Genomic DNA, 19,538 nt, shown 5'->3' with positions numbered 1-19,538 from the left:
CTAAAGAAGGCAGACGACTGAACCCAGGTGAATTCTAATATTTGGAAGGCAGGTGAAAGAGGTGAAGTCAGCAAAAGGTTACCCAGAAGTTCTCAAAACCACAGGAGAAATACCCTGAGAACAGGTTCTGTATGTAAAGAAAGCAAAGCCTGAAGCAGGGTAATTCTCCACTGATGAAAGATTTTAATTGATCGTGAACACTGCCAATGATACACACTGAGATTTCATGTGTGTTCAGTGAGCCTCAGGATCTTACAAGCCAGGCAGGGCACACGGTGTTATTCCTGTTTTGCAAACGGGGACACTGCAGCCAGAGGATCAGACACCTTGCCGAAGTCAAGAGGGCTCATGAATGGGGCAGGGACGGGGACCCTCTGTGGGGCTGCCCTCCACCACTATGGTTTCTTTGTGCCCTCTGATTACTTTAGTGGAAGGGGAAACATCTGGGGCCCATAAAATGAGGATACTTCATGGCCTAGAAGGCTACGGTGACTCAGAGCCCCCATCAGGAACCCCAAGGAAAACAACTAAGATAGAATCAACTCAATACTTAAGTCCTTATGCACAAGAGCTGGGAGAGAAGTCACTTTCAGCTTCCAGGCCACCAGGACAGCCTGTGGTTATGTTCTCTGTTAAGATCTGCCTAACCCAAAGCCCCAAAACCCACCTGAAAGGGTGACGTGGAGGGAAAAGCAGACAGCACACAGTCGGTCTGCCACTGGAGTGTAACCTCAGACTCCAAACGTGGCAAGTGGCACATCTGTAAAAGGGTATGATCCCATTTTTTAAAAAGCACTAGATACCATACACATTTAAATATTTGTGTGTGTGTAAGCGCAAGAAAAAGTCTGGAGGGAAACACACACTTTAATAGTGGTGGAGGAAAGGAGGATTAGAAGAAAAATATTTTTATATATTTTTGAATTGTTTGAACAGGCATTACTTTTATAATTAACAACCCCCAATAAAGAAACAGACTAGTGTTTTCATTTCACTCTGAAATGTATCAAAAGGATAATACGGATTGGTGGGTGGAGAGACATGTGATAGAGCAAGTACAGTATAATGTAGACTCTAGGTGGGGGGTATTTTGGTGTTCACTGCAAAACTCTCAACTTTGCTGTACGTTTGACATTTTTCATAATAAAATACTGGGAGGAAAAAACTCCAATAAAGATGGGAGGAAAAACAGACCAGCTCTGAGAAGGCAGTCATACTGCAGACCTTCTTGGGCATTTATTTCCACTCTCCTTGTCTCTGGCATCTCATCTGTAAAGTGAGGATCTGGGATACGGCCCCTTTTCCGTGCTTCCCTCCTCACTTATGGATGATTTCCTTGGGAGCACAGCAACATTACTGATTCCGAATCAGCGTCCCCTTCTGATGGGTAAGTCAGCTGTGAGCCCAGGGGCAAGTCAGAATTCCCTCAGTCCCAAACAGTTTTCTGCATGAGCTGCGCTCTGTCTGTCCTGTCAGGTCCAGGCTGGGATAGGGGGTGGGAGCCAGGCAAGGGGATGAGACCTGAGACCTGGTGCTTGCTTCTTCAGCGGGACTGGACTGGACTCTCCTCTCTTTTCTCGCTAGGTATCACTAGGGGAAGCGGAAGGAGAAGGAGGCACAAGGGCGGCTCACCTTCTCATCAAGGACTCAGATGAGCGCATGGAGGCCAGACGCTAGACTTTTCTTAGGAACAGTCGATTGCCACCACACAACCCATTACAGAGCATCTTCATGCACAGTGCTTAGCAGCCAGCCTGGGTCTGCAGCACGGACGGGAAGAACTAAACCGCACAGCTGCCTGCCAGGCTGGCACAGTGGGGAGCACATTTCACCAGCACCCAGAGCCCTGGCTGCAAAAGGCTGCCTGAGGGGTCCTGGGGTGAAGAGGAGCCACGGCTGGGACCCTGAGAGCGCGGGGCAGCAGGGAGTGCTCACACCCAGTGCAGTGCCCGGGGAGCACCATCTCCCCACCGCGGAAGGCAGGAGGAGCCCGAATCCAGCCACAGGCCTGAGTGGGTTGGGTAAAACTTCCCGTCCCAATCCCCGGGCTCTAGGAATCAGCAGCCCCCAGCTGTCCCTGGGCGCCTAGCAGGCGAGGGGAAATGGCTGAGGCTGAAGCCTGGCTGTCACCCAGATCCTACGAGACTTCCGCACTCTTGTGGTGGGAGCCTGCTGTCCGCTGTCGGAGGGACCTTGCAGTCTGAAGCCGAGGACCCCGAGCCTGGCACAAGTTAAGGCCACTCTGCAGATGGACCCAAACGCCCCCGGGCACCCGATGTCCCCAGAGGAGGGGGGCTCAACCGATGCTGGCTGATGAGAACACAGAACCAAGCTGTGCTTTCTTCCTTTTTCTTACTGCTTCTCAAGCACCCACAACCGCCAGCTTCCCGACACCGTGTGCAAAGCCAACGGCCCTGTCCAGGGGGGTAGTGCAGAAGTGTGCCTGGCCTGAGGGGTGGTGCTCACGGTGCCAATGCCTGGCCCTCTAGCCAGCCCAGAGTGGCAGGCAATGCCCTCTGTGACAGCGCTGCGGTGGGAGGTGATGGCACACTTCTGCCCCCTCCCTGACAGCTGCTGTTTATCTGAGAAAAGTGATCGAGGAGGAGGAGAAAAAGGAGCCCTCACTTCTTTGGGGCCAGCTGTATGCCACAAATGTCGCACACGCATCTCAGTGAATCCTAAAGACCCTGGGGGGGGTCTGTGCTTCAGCTCAGGCAGCTGGTAAGTGGCCATGACTCCCACGCCAAGTTCCTTCCACTTGGCCACCCTGCCTCCTTTCCTTAAAAGACCAGGCAGTAGAGTCTCTTCCTTGCGGCTGGAAACCACCACCCGTCTCACAGACAGCTTCAGATCTTTCTCTTTGTGAACGTGGTGCAGGAACCTGGGCGCTCAGCATGAACAGGCCAGGCGGAGGGAGCTGTACTGCTGCCCTGCAGAGAGCACAGCCTCGACGTCCCCCGAGGGGACCCGCAGAGCTGCCGGCGGCACGGAGGGAAGGCTGGCGCGGTGCAGCTGAGCGGGGCCGCACGCAGCCCACTGCCCCTGCTGCCTGATGGCAGTCACGGTCCTGGGAGGAAGGAAGGCGGGAGCCAGAGGGAGAACCCCCAGCAAATGACTCAGAAACAAAGGCTCCACCGCCGGCCTCGTTTCCCGCCTAGGTGTGGAAGAGCCCAGGCTGCTAGACCCTTCGGCACGCGCAGAGCTGCTGGCCCAGCCTCCTGGGGGACAGGAAGGGGCAGTGCCACCACCGCCAGGCGTCGCCAGCTCCCTTCTTGGGAAATCTCCAGGCAAAGGGGAGACTTTGTGAGTAGAGAGCTCCCCTACCAGCAGTGGCGTCTCCACCCCACCCCACAGACTGTGAGGCACGACCCAATTGTCCTGGATCCAATTGTTCTGACGAGGTGGACAGGCAGAGCGGGGAGCTCTCAGGCCCGCGGGCTTCATGTTTACAGAGGCTGCCCTGTGACCCCATTCAGTCTCCTCTCCTCCGGTCTCCCTCCCAGCCACTCCTCATTCACCCAGAGGCCTGGCCTGCCGGGAGTTCTCCTCCTCCCGTCCCTCCCGCAGGAAGAGCACACAGACAGACACCTCCGGACAGACACCTCGCAGCCAGACTCAGCCGCTGCTGGGCATCGAACAATAGCTCCTGGCAGTGCCCCACTGGGCTGGGCAAACTCCCCGGCCGGAACCTGGCTCCCCAAGGCCCAAGAAAAGGCACTTCCATCCCAACCACAGGACCCCTGAAAGCAGAGACACAGGCCAAACAAGCACTATTTACACAGGTCTGCTGGCTGGGGGTAAACCAGCAGGAGGCATTCCTGCTCTGGGGGGAGCCAGATTCCCTTTCCTTTAAAGAAACCTTGTATGACATTTATCATTTCAAGAGCCCTGAAGTTGGGGGCAATGACTTTCAGTAGAGAGGAGGGATGGATGGTCAGGACCTAAGAAGCAGGGCATGGCTCTGCACCCCAGAAGAAAGCAAGGGGGAGAGGAACTTTTGAAGCTGCTTTGACAGCCAGCAAACTCTCTTAATACCGCTGGCAAATGGACCTGCCACACGCCAGACTCTCCCAGAGCCAAGGACTCCTGGCTGGTCCTGGAACCAGGGTCTCCTTGGCTTTCAATGGACAATCAGTCATCTGTCACGACCCCCCTCCACTCCAGTACTGTGACTCTCTTCTGTTCATAGCAGAATCAGGCCCCTCATCCCGAGGCTCGTTTTGCTGGCTGACCAGTAGGATGGTCAAAATCTGAGTGCATGTTCTTGAGGATGCAAGTTCCCCCAGTCTCAGAACCACACACAGATATTGGAAAGGAAGAGAAATTACAAGGCCCAATCAAGCTGACCACATTTACCTGCAGAAAGGGGTCCCCCCAACTCTGTCCTCGTCTTTGAGGGGTCCTGGGTTCAGAGCTGCCCACTGAAGAGAACGGAGGAGAGAAGATTCTGTGCTCTGCGGTGCAGCTCCCTTCCCTACCCCTCCGAATGGGTCACCAGGACTCATAAGCCAGGTGCCTGCTGGGAAGCACGTTACTGGCCTTCACATTTCTCTTGAGCACTGGGTCAACCAGTTAAACTAGTCTTGCCTTTCCAAAACTGGCTTTTTTTTTTTTTTTTTTTTTTTTTTAAATCTGGCAGGCGGCTACTGGAGGCCTTCCAACCCACGGCTCAGGCCAACCCTCATAATAAGAAAAATACTACTTTCTATCTGCCTCATTTAGGAGGTTTCTACTTTTTTTCCTCCCCTTTGGTGGTTAACTAAATTTCATCTTATATAACCGCTATAAATTTCCTAAAAATTTCCCCAATTGGTGCCAGCAGCTACAGGAAGGGTGTGTGTGTGTGTGTGTGTGTGTGTGTGTGTGTGTGTAGATGGGAGTCACCAGGAATTCCAGTGAATCTTTACAAGATTATAGCACTTCTTAATCCACTAAGAAAGTCTCAGATTCTCCCCTTTCCAGGAAGATTCTGGGAGTTCTACACCTCACAAATGCTTTAAGTCTCTTCACTTTTTTCTTTTTTGGTAGAAAAGATAAAGTGAAGCTGGGGAGGTCAGGATGATAAGAAATCACTGGCAAAATATGTTACTGGCAAAACCAAAATAAATACCTAGAGGTCCGACCTGGGACTTCGGCCTAAAGCCCCGAAAGGCCCGTGCCTTATCTGAACTAAAACAGGCCCTAGACCAGCCCGGGGACTCACACCCCATATACAAACCCCACGTGACAAATGCCTTTCTCTTATCTGGAAGGGTTAGGTGTCTTTAGAAAGGACAAAGACTGAATGTGAGGAATCCAGCCATGATGGAGGGGCCAGGCCACTGTTTCTGAAGCACTTTCCTCGCCTTAAGACGAATTCCACCGATGGGACCAGGAACAACCTGCCTTTCTTTGCCTCAGGTGGTAAAGGACTGGCTTTTGCAAAAGAGATCTTCCAGTTTAAAGCTTATAATTTACACTCACACTCACACTCTCTCTCTCACACACACACACACACACACACGCCCCACCCCCCCAAAGAGGTGGCTTTTCAATAAGAGGAAGGAAAAAGTGGGACGTGACCAAGAACAGCCACGGTTATGCCTCAGACTGGTTGGCCAACCTCTGCTTCCTCTAAGGAGACTCCGACTCTGAGTGTGGCTTCCGCAGGTGACCTGTGCTCGGGCTGGGCTGTCAGGCCTGCTCTCCAGGGCTGCCTCTCTTTGGAGGCAAAGAGGAAAGGCAAGGAGGACACCTATGGCAGCACTGGCACGTACATGCTCACATGCAAGAGGCGCTGCAGGTATCCCGGGCAGTTCCCCGGGAGAGAAGCCCATGCCCTCACCTCCCCCACTGTCCGAGCTGGGCATGTGGGTCCTCCTTACAGAGTGCCCCCAAGAGCGCTCTGCCCTCCACAGCTGCCCTACAAAGTTCTCCCTCATGACGCCAAGAGCCCAGGCCTGTCGGGTGAGCCCACTCTGAGGCTGCTTTGTGTTCTCATGACAGCAAGGCAGTGTCCACAGAGAACTCTGCCCAGCGCCCCACGGGACAAAAAGCAGCCTTCACGGGGGTGCTGCGCACGTGGGAAGTAAGTGAACACGGTCTCTGAGGCCACGGCGGCGGAGGGCTGTCAGCCTCGGGGGAAGATTCCTCTCCCTCCCTGGTCCCAGGCAGAGACAAGGAACAAAGTGGAGCTGAGCAGCCTCGACGAGCCTGATGGGGAACCCAGAGCTCGAGGGACAAGACTCAGAGACTCAGCATCAGTGAGTCCCCAGGGACGGGAGAGGCTGTCCCCTGGGGAGAACGGGGGCTCCCTGGACAACCAGGGAGGAGAGGAAAGGGAAGGACACCTGGGCTCAGAGATGGCAAAGGTCACCAGACCATGTGTATCTGAGACAAAGGGTAATCGGCCAGCCGGCCCACGTCCAGAATCTGTTGGCGGTGCAAGAAAAGAGATAAGAGAATAGCAGGACGTGTCTTCAGGAAAATCAAGTGGATCAGATTCGTCAGATTAATTTTGCAGGAACAATCTGGAATTATCTGGCCTACACAGGTGGGTCTGAGGAGGCAGGAGCCCAAGGAAGGTCTGTAAGGAGAGTCGACCTGGGAAACTTTCATGGACAGGATGGGGGTCAGGTGATGTGGGCCCACCTCCTGCCCGGTCCTGGGGCCCTGAGAAATCTCAGCGCTGTTTTCCTAAGCATCGCCGTGACTCTAACCTACAAGGCAGGCTGGGGTTGGGGTCAGGTCAGGCGCACCCCTCTCAGATCCAGTGCCCATTCTCGTAGAAGACACAGTTCTCTGAGAACATGGTTTGAAGACCAAACTAAGCACGTAAGGATGGAAAGCCCAAGAGTCACTGGCAGCACAGGGTGCAAGGAACTCAAGAGCAGTCAGTCCACTTCAGAAAAGGATGAAAAGAACCCCAGGGACGGCCTTGCATTTCTCGGGGCGGCTGTAACTTCCTGAGCACTGACCACGTGTCAGGCTCCGGACTGAAAGCTTTTATGTGTAATATCTCACTTTATTCTGACAAAAATCCTATGAACCCTGTACTGAAATTCCCATTTTAGGGACCAGAAAACCAAGGCTCTGCAAACTGAGCACTTGTTCAAGACCGCACGGCCAGTAAGTAAGTGGCCAAGGCAGGCTCTGAACCCAGAACAGCTGGGCTCCAAGCCTTCCCCAAAGTAAACCAGGCAGGTGCTGACCCTCCTTCTGTCCACAGAGGCGCCGTGGCGGGGGGGGGGGTTCACTGAGTCCCCTGTTGTACTCACTGCTCAGCCCCGCGGCCGCCTCCAAGGCAGGAAGCAGCACAGCCTCGGGGCAGCGATGAGGTGGCAGGTCAGCATTCTCAATCCCCAAAGGTGTCCACAAATCACACCCGCTCTACCGTGGAGAGTCAGGCTGAAGCACTGTGTGCAAGGCACAGCCCAGACTCCCTTCCCCACAGAGAGCTGGCGCTCCCGCTGGGCTCTCTGCTGTTAGCTGTGTGACCAAAGCCTGTCTCCTGACCAGAGGTGCAAGGAACTAAGTGGGTAGAAGAAAGGGCAGGGCTAACTGGCCACCCAAGGGACTTCCAGACCCCACCCCTGTGCCTTCCTCCCTGCTCCACTCCTCTTGCCGGAAGGCGGGGTGGACATGCTGCCCAGAGCCACGGAGGCTGGAAAGACCCTTGCTCAGAGCTCCCTCCACACCTCCCGCCCCAGCCAAGCTCTTACCGTTGTAGGAGAGGCGAGGTTTGCTCAGACACATTATAAAGTGCATTTCCATCTCATCGGAAGCCACAGACTTGGAGCAAATGGGGCACTTGAAACCTGAAAAAGAGGAAATAGAATGAAATGGTTTTTTCCAAACCAAACATATCCATCATAAATGTGGAAACTCTTAGGTGACTCTGGCCATTGTGGGGTCAGGGTCAAAATGGCGAATTACAGTCTAGATACATCCTACAGCTGACTTCTTCATTAAAGGCAGGCAACATTTTGTTTTCTGATTACAGCCTCCAATTCCCATTTTTTCACTGGGGCTCACCCTTGTCATGCCCCTTGCTTGAAGTTTATCAGAAGTCACTGACAGCTGATTTGAGTTTTATTTTCTTTTATACCCTTTCCCAAGGGGGTCCAGTGGGCAATGGGGACAGGGAGGCATCGATCTAATCAAGGCAACCAAATAATCTGTCTTTGAATAATAAGAGTTTAATTTAACACCCTTCCGCCTCCCAGCCCTCAAACCACTTGGCTGGATCACCTGTGGAAGGAATCCCTAGAGTCCTGGGCACCTCCATCCCTCATCTAGAGCACCTTTCCTCCCGTGGCTCAGGCAGCTGTCCTCCGAGAGTGTGCGAGCCACAGGGTGGCCCTCCAGAGCACTCCCAAATGCCACACATGCCTTGGCCACATGCCACCAAGAGTAACAGCTGTTTCACGATGATAGGCGACAGACCCTGCTGTTTTATTCCCGAGGAAGTTTGCTTATACACCCAGGGAGTGTCATCGGAACTGTATCAGTATTGGAGACTTTGGTTGAGAATCTTCTGAGCTGAACTCCATTAAGTAAACCTAGTCCTTCGATCTATTTTTTAATAAATTATTTTTTGATCTATTTTTATAGATAAATACAGATCCACTATTGTCAATTTCCCCCATTTTACTTTTATTAAAATTGCTTTCAAATGGGGAATTGCCTGGCAGTCCAGTGGTTAGGACCGTGTGCTTTCAATGCCAAGCAAGGGCCTGGGTTTGACCCCTGCTCGGGGAACTAAGATCCCACAAGCCGCACGTCGCAGCCAAAAAATAAAAAATAAAAAAAAAATTACTGGACTTCCCTGGTGGCACAGTGGTTAAGAATCCGCCTGCCAATGCAGGGGACACGGGTTCGAGCCCTGGTCCGGGAAGATCCCACATGCTGCAGAGCAACTAAGCCCGTGCGCCACAGCTACTGAGCCTGCGCTCTAGAGCCCGCAAGCCACAACTACTGAGCCCGCGTGCCACAACTACTGAAGCCTGTGCACCTAGAGCCCGTGCTCCGCAACAAGAGAAGCCACTGCAATGAGAAGCCTGCGCACCACAACGAAGAGTAGCCCCTGCTCGCCACAACTAGAGAAAGCCCGCGCGCAGCAACGAAGACCCAACGCAGGCAAAAATAAATAAATTAAAAAAAAGTAAAAATAAAAATTACTTTCAAATGGATTACTTCTTTTCCATTCTACCAAAAAGATTGAAAAGTTATCTATTTATTTGTCCACATCAAATTTTAAACATCACAGCTGCTCCCTTTTGTGACCATAATCCCTACTTTCTCAGTCTGGAATTCCTAGGTCAAATACAGCACACCAGAATATTGTTGTGAAGATCAGACTCTTCTGTTAATTTGCAGTCAAAGTGTCCCACGCACAGTTTCACTGGATGCTGGTAATATCTATCAGCAATATTTACTATGAGGCGAGGGTTCATGTTGACTGTTAGCTGCTCCAGGAGAAGAGGAGTTCACACCTTCACCAGTGTGCTTCCCGAGGGGAGTTGCTCATTCTGTATGGAAAGCCCTCCACTCTGGCAGCAGGTGGTGCTGAGACAGGAAGCAAGCTGGCTCCCACGTTCCCGTGTAGGGCACAAGCACTTTGCTTGAAGTCTTCTCCAAACCCTCCTCTCTTCAGTGACAATGCTCTGAGCTACAGGACCAGACAGAAAATCCACAGTCCGGTTCACTCCAGGCAATGTGGACCTCAGACTCCGTGGCACCGTTCCCATTCCTCCAACCCCTTTTCTCAAAGAGCTTTAGCATCTAAGTGTCTTGGCTAAAAATTCTTGGAAGTGCTACCATCCCAAGGACTCTGGCCAAGCTTTGAGAAAGGGCTGTATTTTCTGATCTCTGGATGCTTATGAATCCATTAATGACAAAACCAGAAGACAGAAAAGAAACGTGATGGGGGAGGGTCCATCCCCAGTTTCCTGGCACAGGTGAGTAATGAACGCGAGTCTGGTAGAATGAGGATGTTCTTCACATCTAACCTAAGTCCCTCTGTACCCTTGAATCTACCCTCATGTCTGTGCCCTGCAAATAAACCAATACTTAAATAACATTCCATAGAATGACCAGCCATTGGGAGATTTGTTCACCCTTTTTTCTGACTCAAAAGACCAAGGTTGGGTCTTCCCTGGAGGTCCAGTGGTTAAGACTCCACGCTTCCAATGCAAGGGGCACGGGTTCGATCCCTGGTCAGGGAACTGAGATCCCAACATGCTGCGTGGTGCGACCAAAAAAATAAAAATAAAAAATTTATTAAAAAAATGTTTTAAAAAGACCAAGGTTTTGCAACACTTTGACTACAGGATGCTTCCACTTTAAACTTGCTAAGTTAGCACCCTGTCTGCGGGCTGAGGGCTCAGGGCTGCGGGCAGGCCAGGATGGACGTGCTCCTGACAGGTCCTCTAACACTATGTCCTGATGCAGCCACTGGGAGGTGGTAAAGTGATTTCTTACTAAAGAAAAGCCCTTCACCTCGTACATTACTCACTTTTCTGATAACTCAGAACAGAGTCATTGTTGTTGCTACAATAGCATCATTCAAACCCTCACATCCCAACGTGACTCCTTGAGTACAGGAGAGGGGTCGAGTTACGGCTACGGCGCTGGGAAGAAGGCCACCCCACAAGAAGGTCTAGGAAGGAATGTCACCCGATGTTTATTTCCTAGGAAAAAACAAGTTGAGACTCACAGGTTTAGACCAATCCTCTCACTGTACAGATAAAGAAAGAGAACCCCAGGGAGGCCATCAGTCAAACAACTTAGGGGCGGAGCTGAGACCAGAATCAGATTTCTTAGCTCCCAATCTAAAGTCCCTGCCATTAGGGAAGAAAAAGCTGACCGCAGGTGTGATATTGTGATTTATAGTCAGAAGTATATATTTGGTATTTGTCCCGTTTCTGGCATAGAGCTCCTAAAACCCTTGGAATTCCCTAAGACCAATTATATTTGGTTTTCTGTCATCACTTCCTGAAATAGCTCCAGAGCCAAAGGTGAAAGGATGAAAAGGAGTGTCTTGTTATTCATAACCAGCCCCTTTCAACCACACCAGAGTTTATGTTAATGAGGTGACCTTTGGAAAGCCCTAGTTAACCTAAGGATGGGGGCTGGTTGCCAAGGGAACCAACCACGTGATTAGAGGCCTGGAACTTTCAGCCCCACCCTCGACCTGGAGGTTGGATCAATCACCAGTGGCCAATGATTTAATCAATCATGCCTATGTAATGAAGCCCCGATAAAACTCCAAAAGGACAGGGTCTGGAGAGCTCCCGGGCTGGTGGACACATGGAGATTTGAGGAGAGTGGTGTGCCTGGAGACAGTGTTGGCCCTGTGCCCTTTCCCCACACCTTGCCCTGTGCTTCTCTCCCCTTGGGCTGTTCCTGAGTGACATCCTTTTATAATAAACCATTGATCTGGTAAGTAAAATGTTTCTCTGAGTTCTGGGAGCCACTCTAGCATATTACACAAATGTGGGGGGGGGCATGGGAACCTCCAATCACTAGCCAGTTGGGCAGAAGCTGAGGTGACAACCGGGCTTGTGATTGGCATCTGAAGTGGGGGCAGTCTTGTGGGACTGAGCCCTTGACCTGTGGGGTCTGATGCTATCTCCAGGTAGATGCTATCAGAATTAAGTTAATTGCTTGGTGGTGCTGGGAAACACATCTCGGAACAGGGTTTTAAAAAAGAGGTGGGCTGGGAAATATTATGTCTTGCAGGAAGCACCACTATAGTAGGGAGAGACCTATATTCTATTGAAAGCAGGGCCATTACCACTTGCATCACCTAACTCTGCGTGTGTGTGTGTGTGTGTGTAAGGCTCAAAAAAATAACTCAGGGTCTGTTATGAGTGGGAAAGACCAAGATAACCTGGCTTTTCCAGCCTCAAGACCTTGGCAAGTTATCTACTCTCCCTGGACCTCAGTTCCTCATCTGAAAAATAGAGACATTTACCTCCCTTTTGAGGATCAAATGAGATAAGAAACCTGAAAGCACACTAAAAAGAAGCTAAATAAATGGACAGTGGTATCATCATCATCAAGCCAGGCAGTGCTTAACAAGGAGGAAGGAACAGGCTGGAGAAGGGATTTGGGGGGTGGGCTGAGAGATGGGGGTGATGGACCAGCAGGGCACGTTGGCCACAGGTCATGCAAAAGTGTGCTGGGGGTGGCCAGTGGCCATCACCGCTGGTCTCATCTCTTCAGAGCACAGAACTTTGGAGCACTGTGTGTGGCACTTTTTGTATAGCCGACATGGCACTGTACATGCTGAGGTCCCTGTCTAACCTCTATGGCACCCACTTGTGCACGTGATGATAAATAACAGCTTGCATTTACGTTGCTATGGGCAGCCACTGGGCTTTACGTGTCTTCTCATTTGCCAGAATATGAGGTAGGTACTAACGTTAACTCTATTTTGCAGAAGAGGACACCAAGGTAGGTCACTTGCCCAAGGTAACGCAGCCAGAGCGCCAGAGCTGGCACACAACCAAGAAGTCTGACCACCCAGTGTGCACCATGTTCCCCGGGCTGTGGGACAGGCTGACTGGTACAGGAGGAGGAGACACATGGCAAAAAGGATGTGAGGGCTTCCCTGGTGGGGCAGTGGTTAAGGATCCACCTGACAATGCAGGGGACACGGGTTCGATCCCTGGTCCGGGAAGATCCCACATGCCGTGGAGCAACTAAGCCCGTGCGCCACAACGACTGAGCCTGCGCTCTAGAGCCCGCAAGCCACAACTACTGAGCCCGTGAGCCACAACTACTGAAGCCCGCGGGCATAGAGCTCGTGCTCCGCAACAAGAGAAGTCACCGTGATGAGAAGCCTGCACACCGCAACGAAGAGTAGCCCCCGCTCGCCGCAAATAGAGAGCCCGCACGCACCAACGAAGACCCAACACAAATTTTTATAAATCTACAGAAATTTATTTTTATAAATAAATTACAAAAGAATGTGAAATGCTACAAAGACACAATGTATCACCAAATATACACCTCAAACCTTCCACATCATCCCAGCAATTTCTCCTGAAGCACCCATGGTCCTGGATAATCTCATAAACTGTAACAAAACTGATAATTTTTTCCTGGGAATTCTGTTAATATGGAAGGACAGAGCTCTGCTTTCCACTCGGGCACTGAGCCTATAGCATTGGTTCTAAGACGCTGAGTTTGCAAATTACCTTTTAAATGGAAAATAAAGGGCAAAAGGTAAGAGGGATGGAAAAATATGGAGAGGCTCGGGGCGGGGGTTGGGGAAACTAGTGTTCCCACCTTCTTTCCCAAGAGGTCATCCAATGATCAAAATGGATGTTACCACTCTACCACCCCAATCTTTTCTCATGATTGTCCAGTCACGATTCAGCATCAATAGCCCTATGTAATAATAAATACTATGATCTTTACGAGCCATCTGAAGGTTAAAAAAATTCTAGGAAATTTTGATACCATTTTGGAAAAAAGTCCCAACTGAATTAAAACCAGCCCCACAAACAAAGATCAAACAATGGTCCACAAAGTCATCCAATCAACATCATTTCTGTCAATTTTCATGAGACCTCATCAGCACTCAGAAAACACGGGTAAGAGATGCTTCATAAGAAAGCAAGCTACAGGTGGAGTTTTCAGGACACTCCCCAACTGTGCTGAGACTAGACTCTACCCATCACGCCCTGGAAGCCAGGTGAGCAGACAGCACGTGCGCCCAGCTGCCTTCCTCTCTCCCGCCTTATCTCTTTTCAGAGGCAGCCCTGCCCGCATTGTGTCTTTAACATCTGACAGCATGAAGGGAGGTGTCGGCTAGCTCAGGCTTGCCAGCCAAGTCTGACACCGATTCCCCTAAGCCTTTGCTCCCACCAGGCTGTGGCAGAGACAGGGAACTCACCCGGTTCCTAGTCCTTTTCTGCCAGCCTCTCAAAATGAGGGAGGAATGAATGACAGAGCACCGAGGGGAATTTGTCTACAATCTCCCAATTCTGTGCTGGGTGGGCTCTACCAAGCAAATGCTGCTGCAGGATCCCCCCCACCCCCACTCAAGGAGACAGAGAGATCCTAATGGAGACCTCATTTTCTTTCTTCCTCTCGTCATCATATCAGCCCAAGGTTATGTAGAGAGGTGATCAGCCAGAGCCCAGTTGCTTCCTGTCTTTCAACAAGCGTCTGGCTTAAGTGGGGGAATCCTTGCCATTCGACTGGCTGGACCAGAAACTGAAGCTCCTGAGAAAAGACAAGCCTGCCCCTGGTGCAGGGCCTTAACCCTGTTACCACCGGGCCAAAGGGAGGTAGTGTCAGGCAAGTGAACCAAGAGTGACACAGGAATGCACACATGGTCATGTGCATCAAGCGTCTTCCTGGGTCAGGTTAATTGGGCCCCTCGGACTTCACCCAGGTGCTTCCATTTGACTGAGAGAGCAACTGAGGAAAGGTCGGGGGGGGGGGGGGCAAGCGGCTCAAGTTACAATTCTCTCAAGCCTCTACAGAATTTATCATGCAGTACAAATGAAAGTTTTTCTCATTCTCCAAAACGGCAACCTTCTCCTTTAAGACCTGATTCTCGGGCAGGCAGGACATGTGCTCTACACGTTGCCCCAGTTCCCTCTCAGACCTTCCCTCCTATGCTGATGCGCTATTTTAGCCCTGCCCCAGTTCTGCCTGTCTCTGGGATCACCTAAAGGGAGAAGAATCAAAAGAAGCAACCAGGGTAAAGGAAGCCACGCTATCCAGGCAGGCCCTATGTCTGGGTGAGGGGCTGATGTAACTTCTCTCACCTAGGGGCGCAGGGAGCCCCACCCCCATATTCCATCCCTACCATCCAGTTCCTAGTTTGCAGCCTAGATTTTTCCCTCTCACATCCTTGTGATGCTTTGAAACTTGACTAAATGAATTTTATTAAATGGGATTTATTACAAATAAAAGGTCAAGGCGTAATACTGGATGACTTTCTTTTACAATTCTGTACCGAAATGTGTCCCCAAGAGCAGAGGCTGTATCACATTCTACACACACACACACACACACACACACACACACACACACACACACAGACACACACTCTCTCACTCTCTCTCCCTCTATCAAAGAAATAACTGGAAACCAATGCACAATTTATCAGCTGCTGATGTCTGGTTCAGTCTCTCCTGGAGAACATTCTGGACTAGGGAAAGGCCCACCAGTTCTGCTGTTGCTTCTTTCAACACCTCTCTTCTGAACTCAGCCTCTAGGTTCCATTCTAGGGTCTGGGGCTCACCTGTTGCCCCAGCAGCCAATAAAATTCTCATAAGCAGGTATGAGGAGAGAGCCACACTGATACTTAAAATCAATTTAATATATTAGTGTGTGTGTCTGTGTGTGTATTTAACCTATCTGTTGTGTTGGTCAACTTTATGTGTCAACTTGACTGGGTCACGGGGTGTGCAGATATTTGGTTAAACATTATATCTGGGTGTGTCTGCCAGGGTGTTTCTGGATGAGATTAACATTTGAATCAGTAGACTGAGTAAAGCAGATTGCCCTTCCTAGTAATGGCATCATCCAATCCGTGGAAGACCTGAAGAGAATAAAAAGGCAGAGGAAGGGAGATTTTGAGCTCTCTGCCTGTTTGTTTTGGGACATTGGTATTCCCCTGCCCTAGGACTGGGCTGTACACCATCGGTTTTCTCCTGGTTCTCAGGCCTTCAGACTCGGGCTGGAAGTAACCTGGTGGGCTTTCCTGGGTCTTCTGCTCGCAGACAGCAGATCACAGGACTTCTTGCTACCATAATTGCATGAGTCAATTCCTTGTAATACCAATAAATCCCTTTATCTATATCTCCTATTGGTTCTGTTTCTCTGGAGAACTTTAATACATTTATTAAAATGCCAAACATTAAAATTTAAAAGATTGACAACAACAATGTTGGTGAGGGTGTGGACCAACTGGAACTCTCATATTGTTGGAAGGAGTGTAAAAAGACACAAGCACTTTGGGAAAAGGTCTGGTAGTTCCTTGTAAGACAAAACACACACCTAGCCTAACCCAAGAATTCCCATCTAATTACCTAAAAGAAATGAAAACATATGTCTACAAATAGATATTTATCAGAATGTTCATCACAGCCTTATTCTTAACAAGAAAACCCAGGAACAACCCAATTGATCAACGGAATGGATAAATAAACTGTGGTATAATCATGGAATGCAAAAGAACACTACTCAGCAATAAAAAGCATGAACTACTGATACACGGAACATGGATGAATATTAAAAACATGCTGAGTGAAGGGCATGAAAGAGCACATATAATTGGAATTGTACAAAGTTCTAGAACAGGGAAAGCTAATCTATGGTGGAACAAATCAGACCAGTGGCTGTCTCTAGGGGGTAGCAGTTGGGGCAGAGATTGATTGAAAAAGGGTTCAGAGAACCTTTTGGTGGCATGAAAATGTTCTGTGTCATGAGGAGGGTTTGGGTTACACACATGCATGCATTTGTCAAAATTCAGTGAATGTACACTTAAGATTTGAGATTTCACTGCTTGTAAATTTTACCTCAACAAGAAAAAAAGTGTAAACAAATACTGAACTATAGTTAATGACAGACAGGCTGAATGAAGCATTTAGAGGGAGGTGTACTAATGTCTGCATTAGAACAAAATGCATCAAAAAGTAAGATGCATAAGTTAAACTTCTTTCCACTTTTCTGTATGTTTGAAATTTTCATAATAAAACACTGGAAAAGGTGTCATTTGATAATTTACTTTTTCCTTTCTGATTTTGGATGTTTTATTTCTTTTCTTGCCTAACTGCTATGGCTAGGACTTCCAATACTATGTTAGATAAAAGTTTGTCTGGGTATAGGATTCTTGAGTTGCCTTCCTTTTTTCCTCAGTGGTCTGTAGATAAAATTCTACCATCTTTCAGCTTCTTGGTGTTGCAAATAGAAAATCTGATGCCAGTGTGGTTCTTTTTCCTTTGTAAATAATATGTTCCTTTGGCCTGAAATCTTGGAAGACTTTTCTTTGCATCCTAAGAGTTAAGAAATTTTACTAGGATACACTTAGATGTATTTTAGTTATTTCCCCTAGTGGTAAGTCAGGAGTGCCGTTCACCAAATATTTCTAGCTTTCCTCCTTCCATCTATAGGGGAGGACCATACTTGCTTCCCTTTGAAGTTAAAAGTGGGATTGTGATTTGCGTTGGCCAATGAAATAGGAGCAGAAGTGATCTGTGCACTTCCAAGCCAACTTTAAGTACTAGTTCATGATTTACCATGTTGAGACGAAGCCTCTATCACCTTTTGTTCCTGAATAACAACAATGAGCAGAGCCCCCTCCGCCCAGACCTATACTGGCTACTGCATTATGGGGGAAAAATAAACTTGTTGAGTTAAACTACTGAGGTTATGGACTGTTTGCTATTACATTTTAACCTAGTCCTCGCCTGTCCTGACTGATACACCCTTCCTTTACCTTTTTCTCCTTTTAGCACTCCTATTACTGGTATGTCAAGTGTCTTGGTTCCATCTTCTGGGTCTCTTGCCTCCTCTTCCATAACTTCTCTGTCTTAGCATTTGCTCAGAAACTCAGCCTTTCTGACTCCTCTGAGCCCCATGTGCCCCTGCTTGCTGAAAGAGGTCAATGGTTGGCATCTGAATCAAAGAGATGAGACATGCATTCTGGTCACACCTTCCCAGAATCCTCTCTGCCTGGATATCCATATTTCCCTCTTTTAAATATACATTCTCTTTGTAACAGCAACAATCCACATACTTGTCATTTTCAACGTCTATGCATTCTATAGTGATAATATATTGTCCTTAGCTATTTTCTTCTGTGGGTGTTTAGATTCCCAATTGTTGCCTACTATAAAGATTCTCTCAGTAGTGATCTCTATTCTCTACTCTAAGCATGGTAGATTCCACTCCCAACATATTTTTGCTGTTTCTGAATTGTAGGCTGACTGGTTTGGAAGAAAGAAAATTATATTAGGAGTCAGAAGAAACAGGCTCTCCCAATCACTAAGTCAGGTGGCCTTGTACAAGCTCCTCAGCAATATTTGCATAGTGTCCTGCCTACTGTCCAATATAGTTCTAAAACCCAACCAAAGGTGGATGTGTGAGTGCTCTGTGCAGAGCAAAGCCATGTGAAATGCGATGTGGCCATTTTACTTGGCTGCATCCAGTGCAACTTGAATATACTGAGGCTTGCTGGTAAATCTGGCTATTTGAGGGAATTCACAAATTCTTCAGGCAAAGAACTGAAAAATGAGCTGACACTACACAATGTATTTTGTGGACTCTAAGATGCCATCAATTTTAACAGGCACCAGTATGAAGCTCCGAGAGAGAGAAAAAAAGCTGTCAATTATAATTTGAACATGTGATTATATGACACATCCTGATTTTAGAGTTAAATTGTGTTTAGTTGTTAAACTGTGACATGGACATGCCTTAGAATCAATGAATATATGAAAAACACATATGTAAATATTTTTAAAATATACAGACTGGATCCCAGTCACATACTCAATACATCGATCCTGTTCATTTACTACAAAGGAGAACAGGCTCAAGGAGGTATCTACAGCGGGAACAAAGGGAAGAGCTGCAGGCTGTGCACATGGACATGTGCCTGGTGACTTCAAACCCACCTGCTGCCATGGCAAGTCTGGGCTGCACTCCTGCCAGGTGGAGCCCAACACCAGCATTCCAGCCAAGAGAAGAATGCGAAAAGCGTTTGCCAGGAGCAGGAACTACAGCTACTAATTGGTCCTATTCCCTTTGACCCTCTAACCCATTTCTTCCAGAGAGAGACCCTGGAAGGACTGTTTAGGAGAGGGATTATGGGGAGGGGGGCAAGTAGGGACATGATAGTCTGATGATCTGAGCCTGAGCAGGTACAAATACAAAAAAGATGAAAGTCTCAGTGTGAGAGTGATCAAGTTCCCAGCTACTGAACAGGAAACATGAATGTCAAATGATAATCCCTTGTCACATGGCCTACCATGCTTGGGCAAGTTTAGGGGCATCCAATCATGACTCAAAAAGTGTGGATGTGGTCTCCAGATGAACATCTGGCTTTTATTTTAGAGATGTCTTAATTAAAGGATAGACTATATGTTAAAAGAGGAAGATGGTCTAGTATCCAAAGGGCAAGCCAGGATTTCTTCAAATGCTTAAATATTAGGGATACCTACAAGCTAGGCAATAGGATAGACAAGTCTGGCCAGGAAATGTCTAGTTACTTAGCTGGATACCATGCTTTCCTCTCAATGGCTATCCCTTCTTCATTCCAATCCCCAACACACCACACACCCATGCCCCCTGGATCCAACACCCACAGCCGCTGCTGGAGGGGTCTTTCTGGTATTTGGGCAATGCCAGAGCACATCTTAGGAGTAGGCAGAATTCCCCAGCCTTTTCTTCACAAACTCAACAGCACTGAGTGGGGCCAAGGACGACCTTCCCTCAAAAAAGACAAAGGGAACGTAAACACCTGGGTTTTAGGCAAAGAAGGCAGTTATCTCCCCCAGCGGAGGTGGACTGCCTCCACCTTAACCACA

General features: G+C 48.9%; 1 protein-coding gene across 4 annotated transcripts in view; it reads right to left on the bottom strand.

Moving 5' to 3' along the window:
- The window catches only part of ZNRF1 (zinc and ring finger 1), a 96,727-nt gene that overhangs the window by 6,192 nt on the left and 70,997 nt on the right, over window positions 1-19,538 (bottom strand). For all 4 annotated transcript variants that reach the window (XM_082439217.1, XM_082439219.1, XM_082439218.1 and 1 more), the window contains exon 2: window positions 7,701-7,796. In XM_082439217.1, the coding sequence (XP_082295343.1) occupies window positions 7,701-7,796 (96 nt within the window). The remainder of the gene's footprint in view (window positions 1-7,700; window positions 7,797-19,538) is intronic.

Source organism: Balaenoptera physalus (assembly GCF_965194825.1).
Source record: "Balaenoptera physalus genome assembly, chromosome: 19".
NCBI lineage: Eukaryota > Metazoa > Chordata > Mammalia > Artiodactyla > Balaenopteridae > Balaenoptera > Balaenoptera physalus.
The sequence above is the reverse complement of the archived record's forward strand: the minus strand, read 5'-3'. Positions and strand labels throughout refer to the sequence as shown.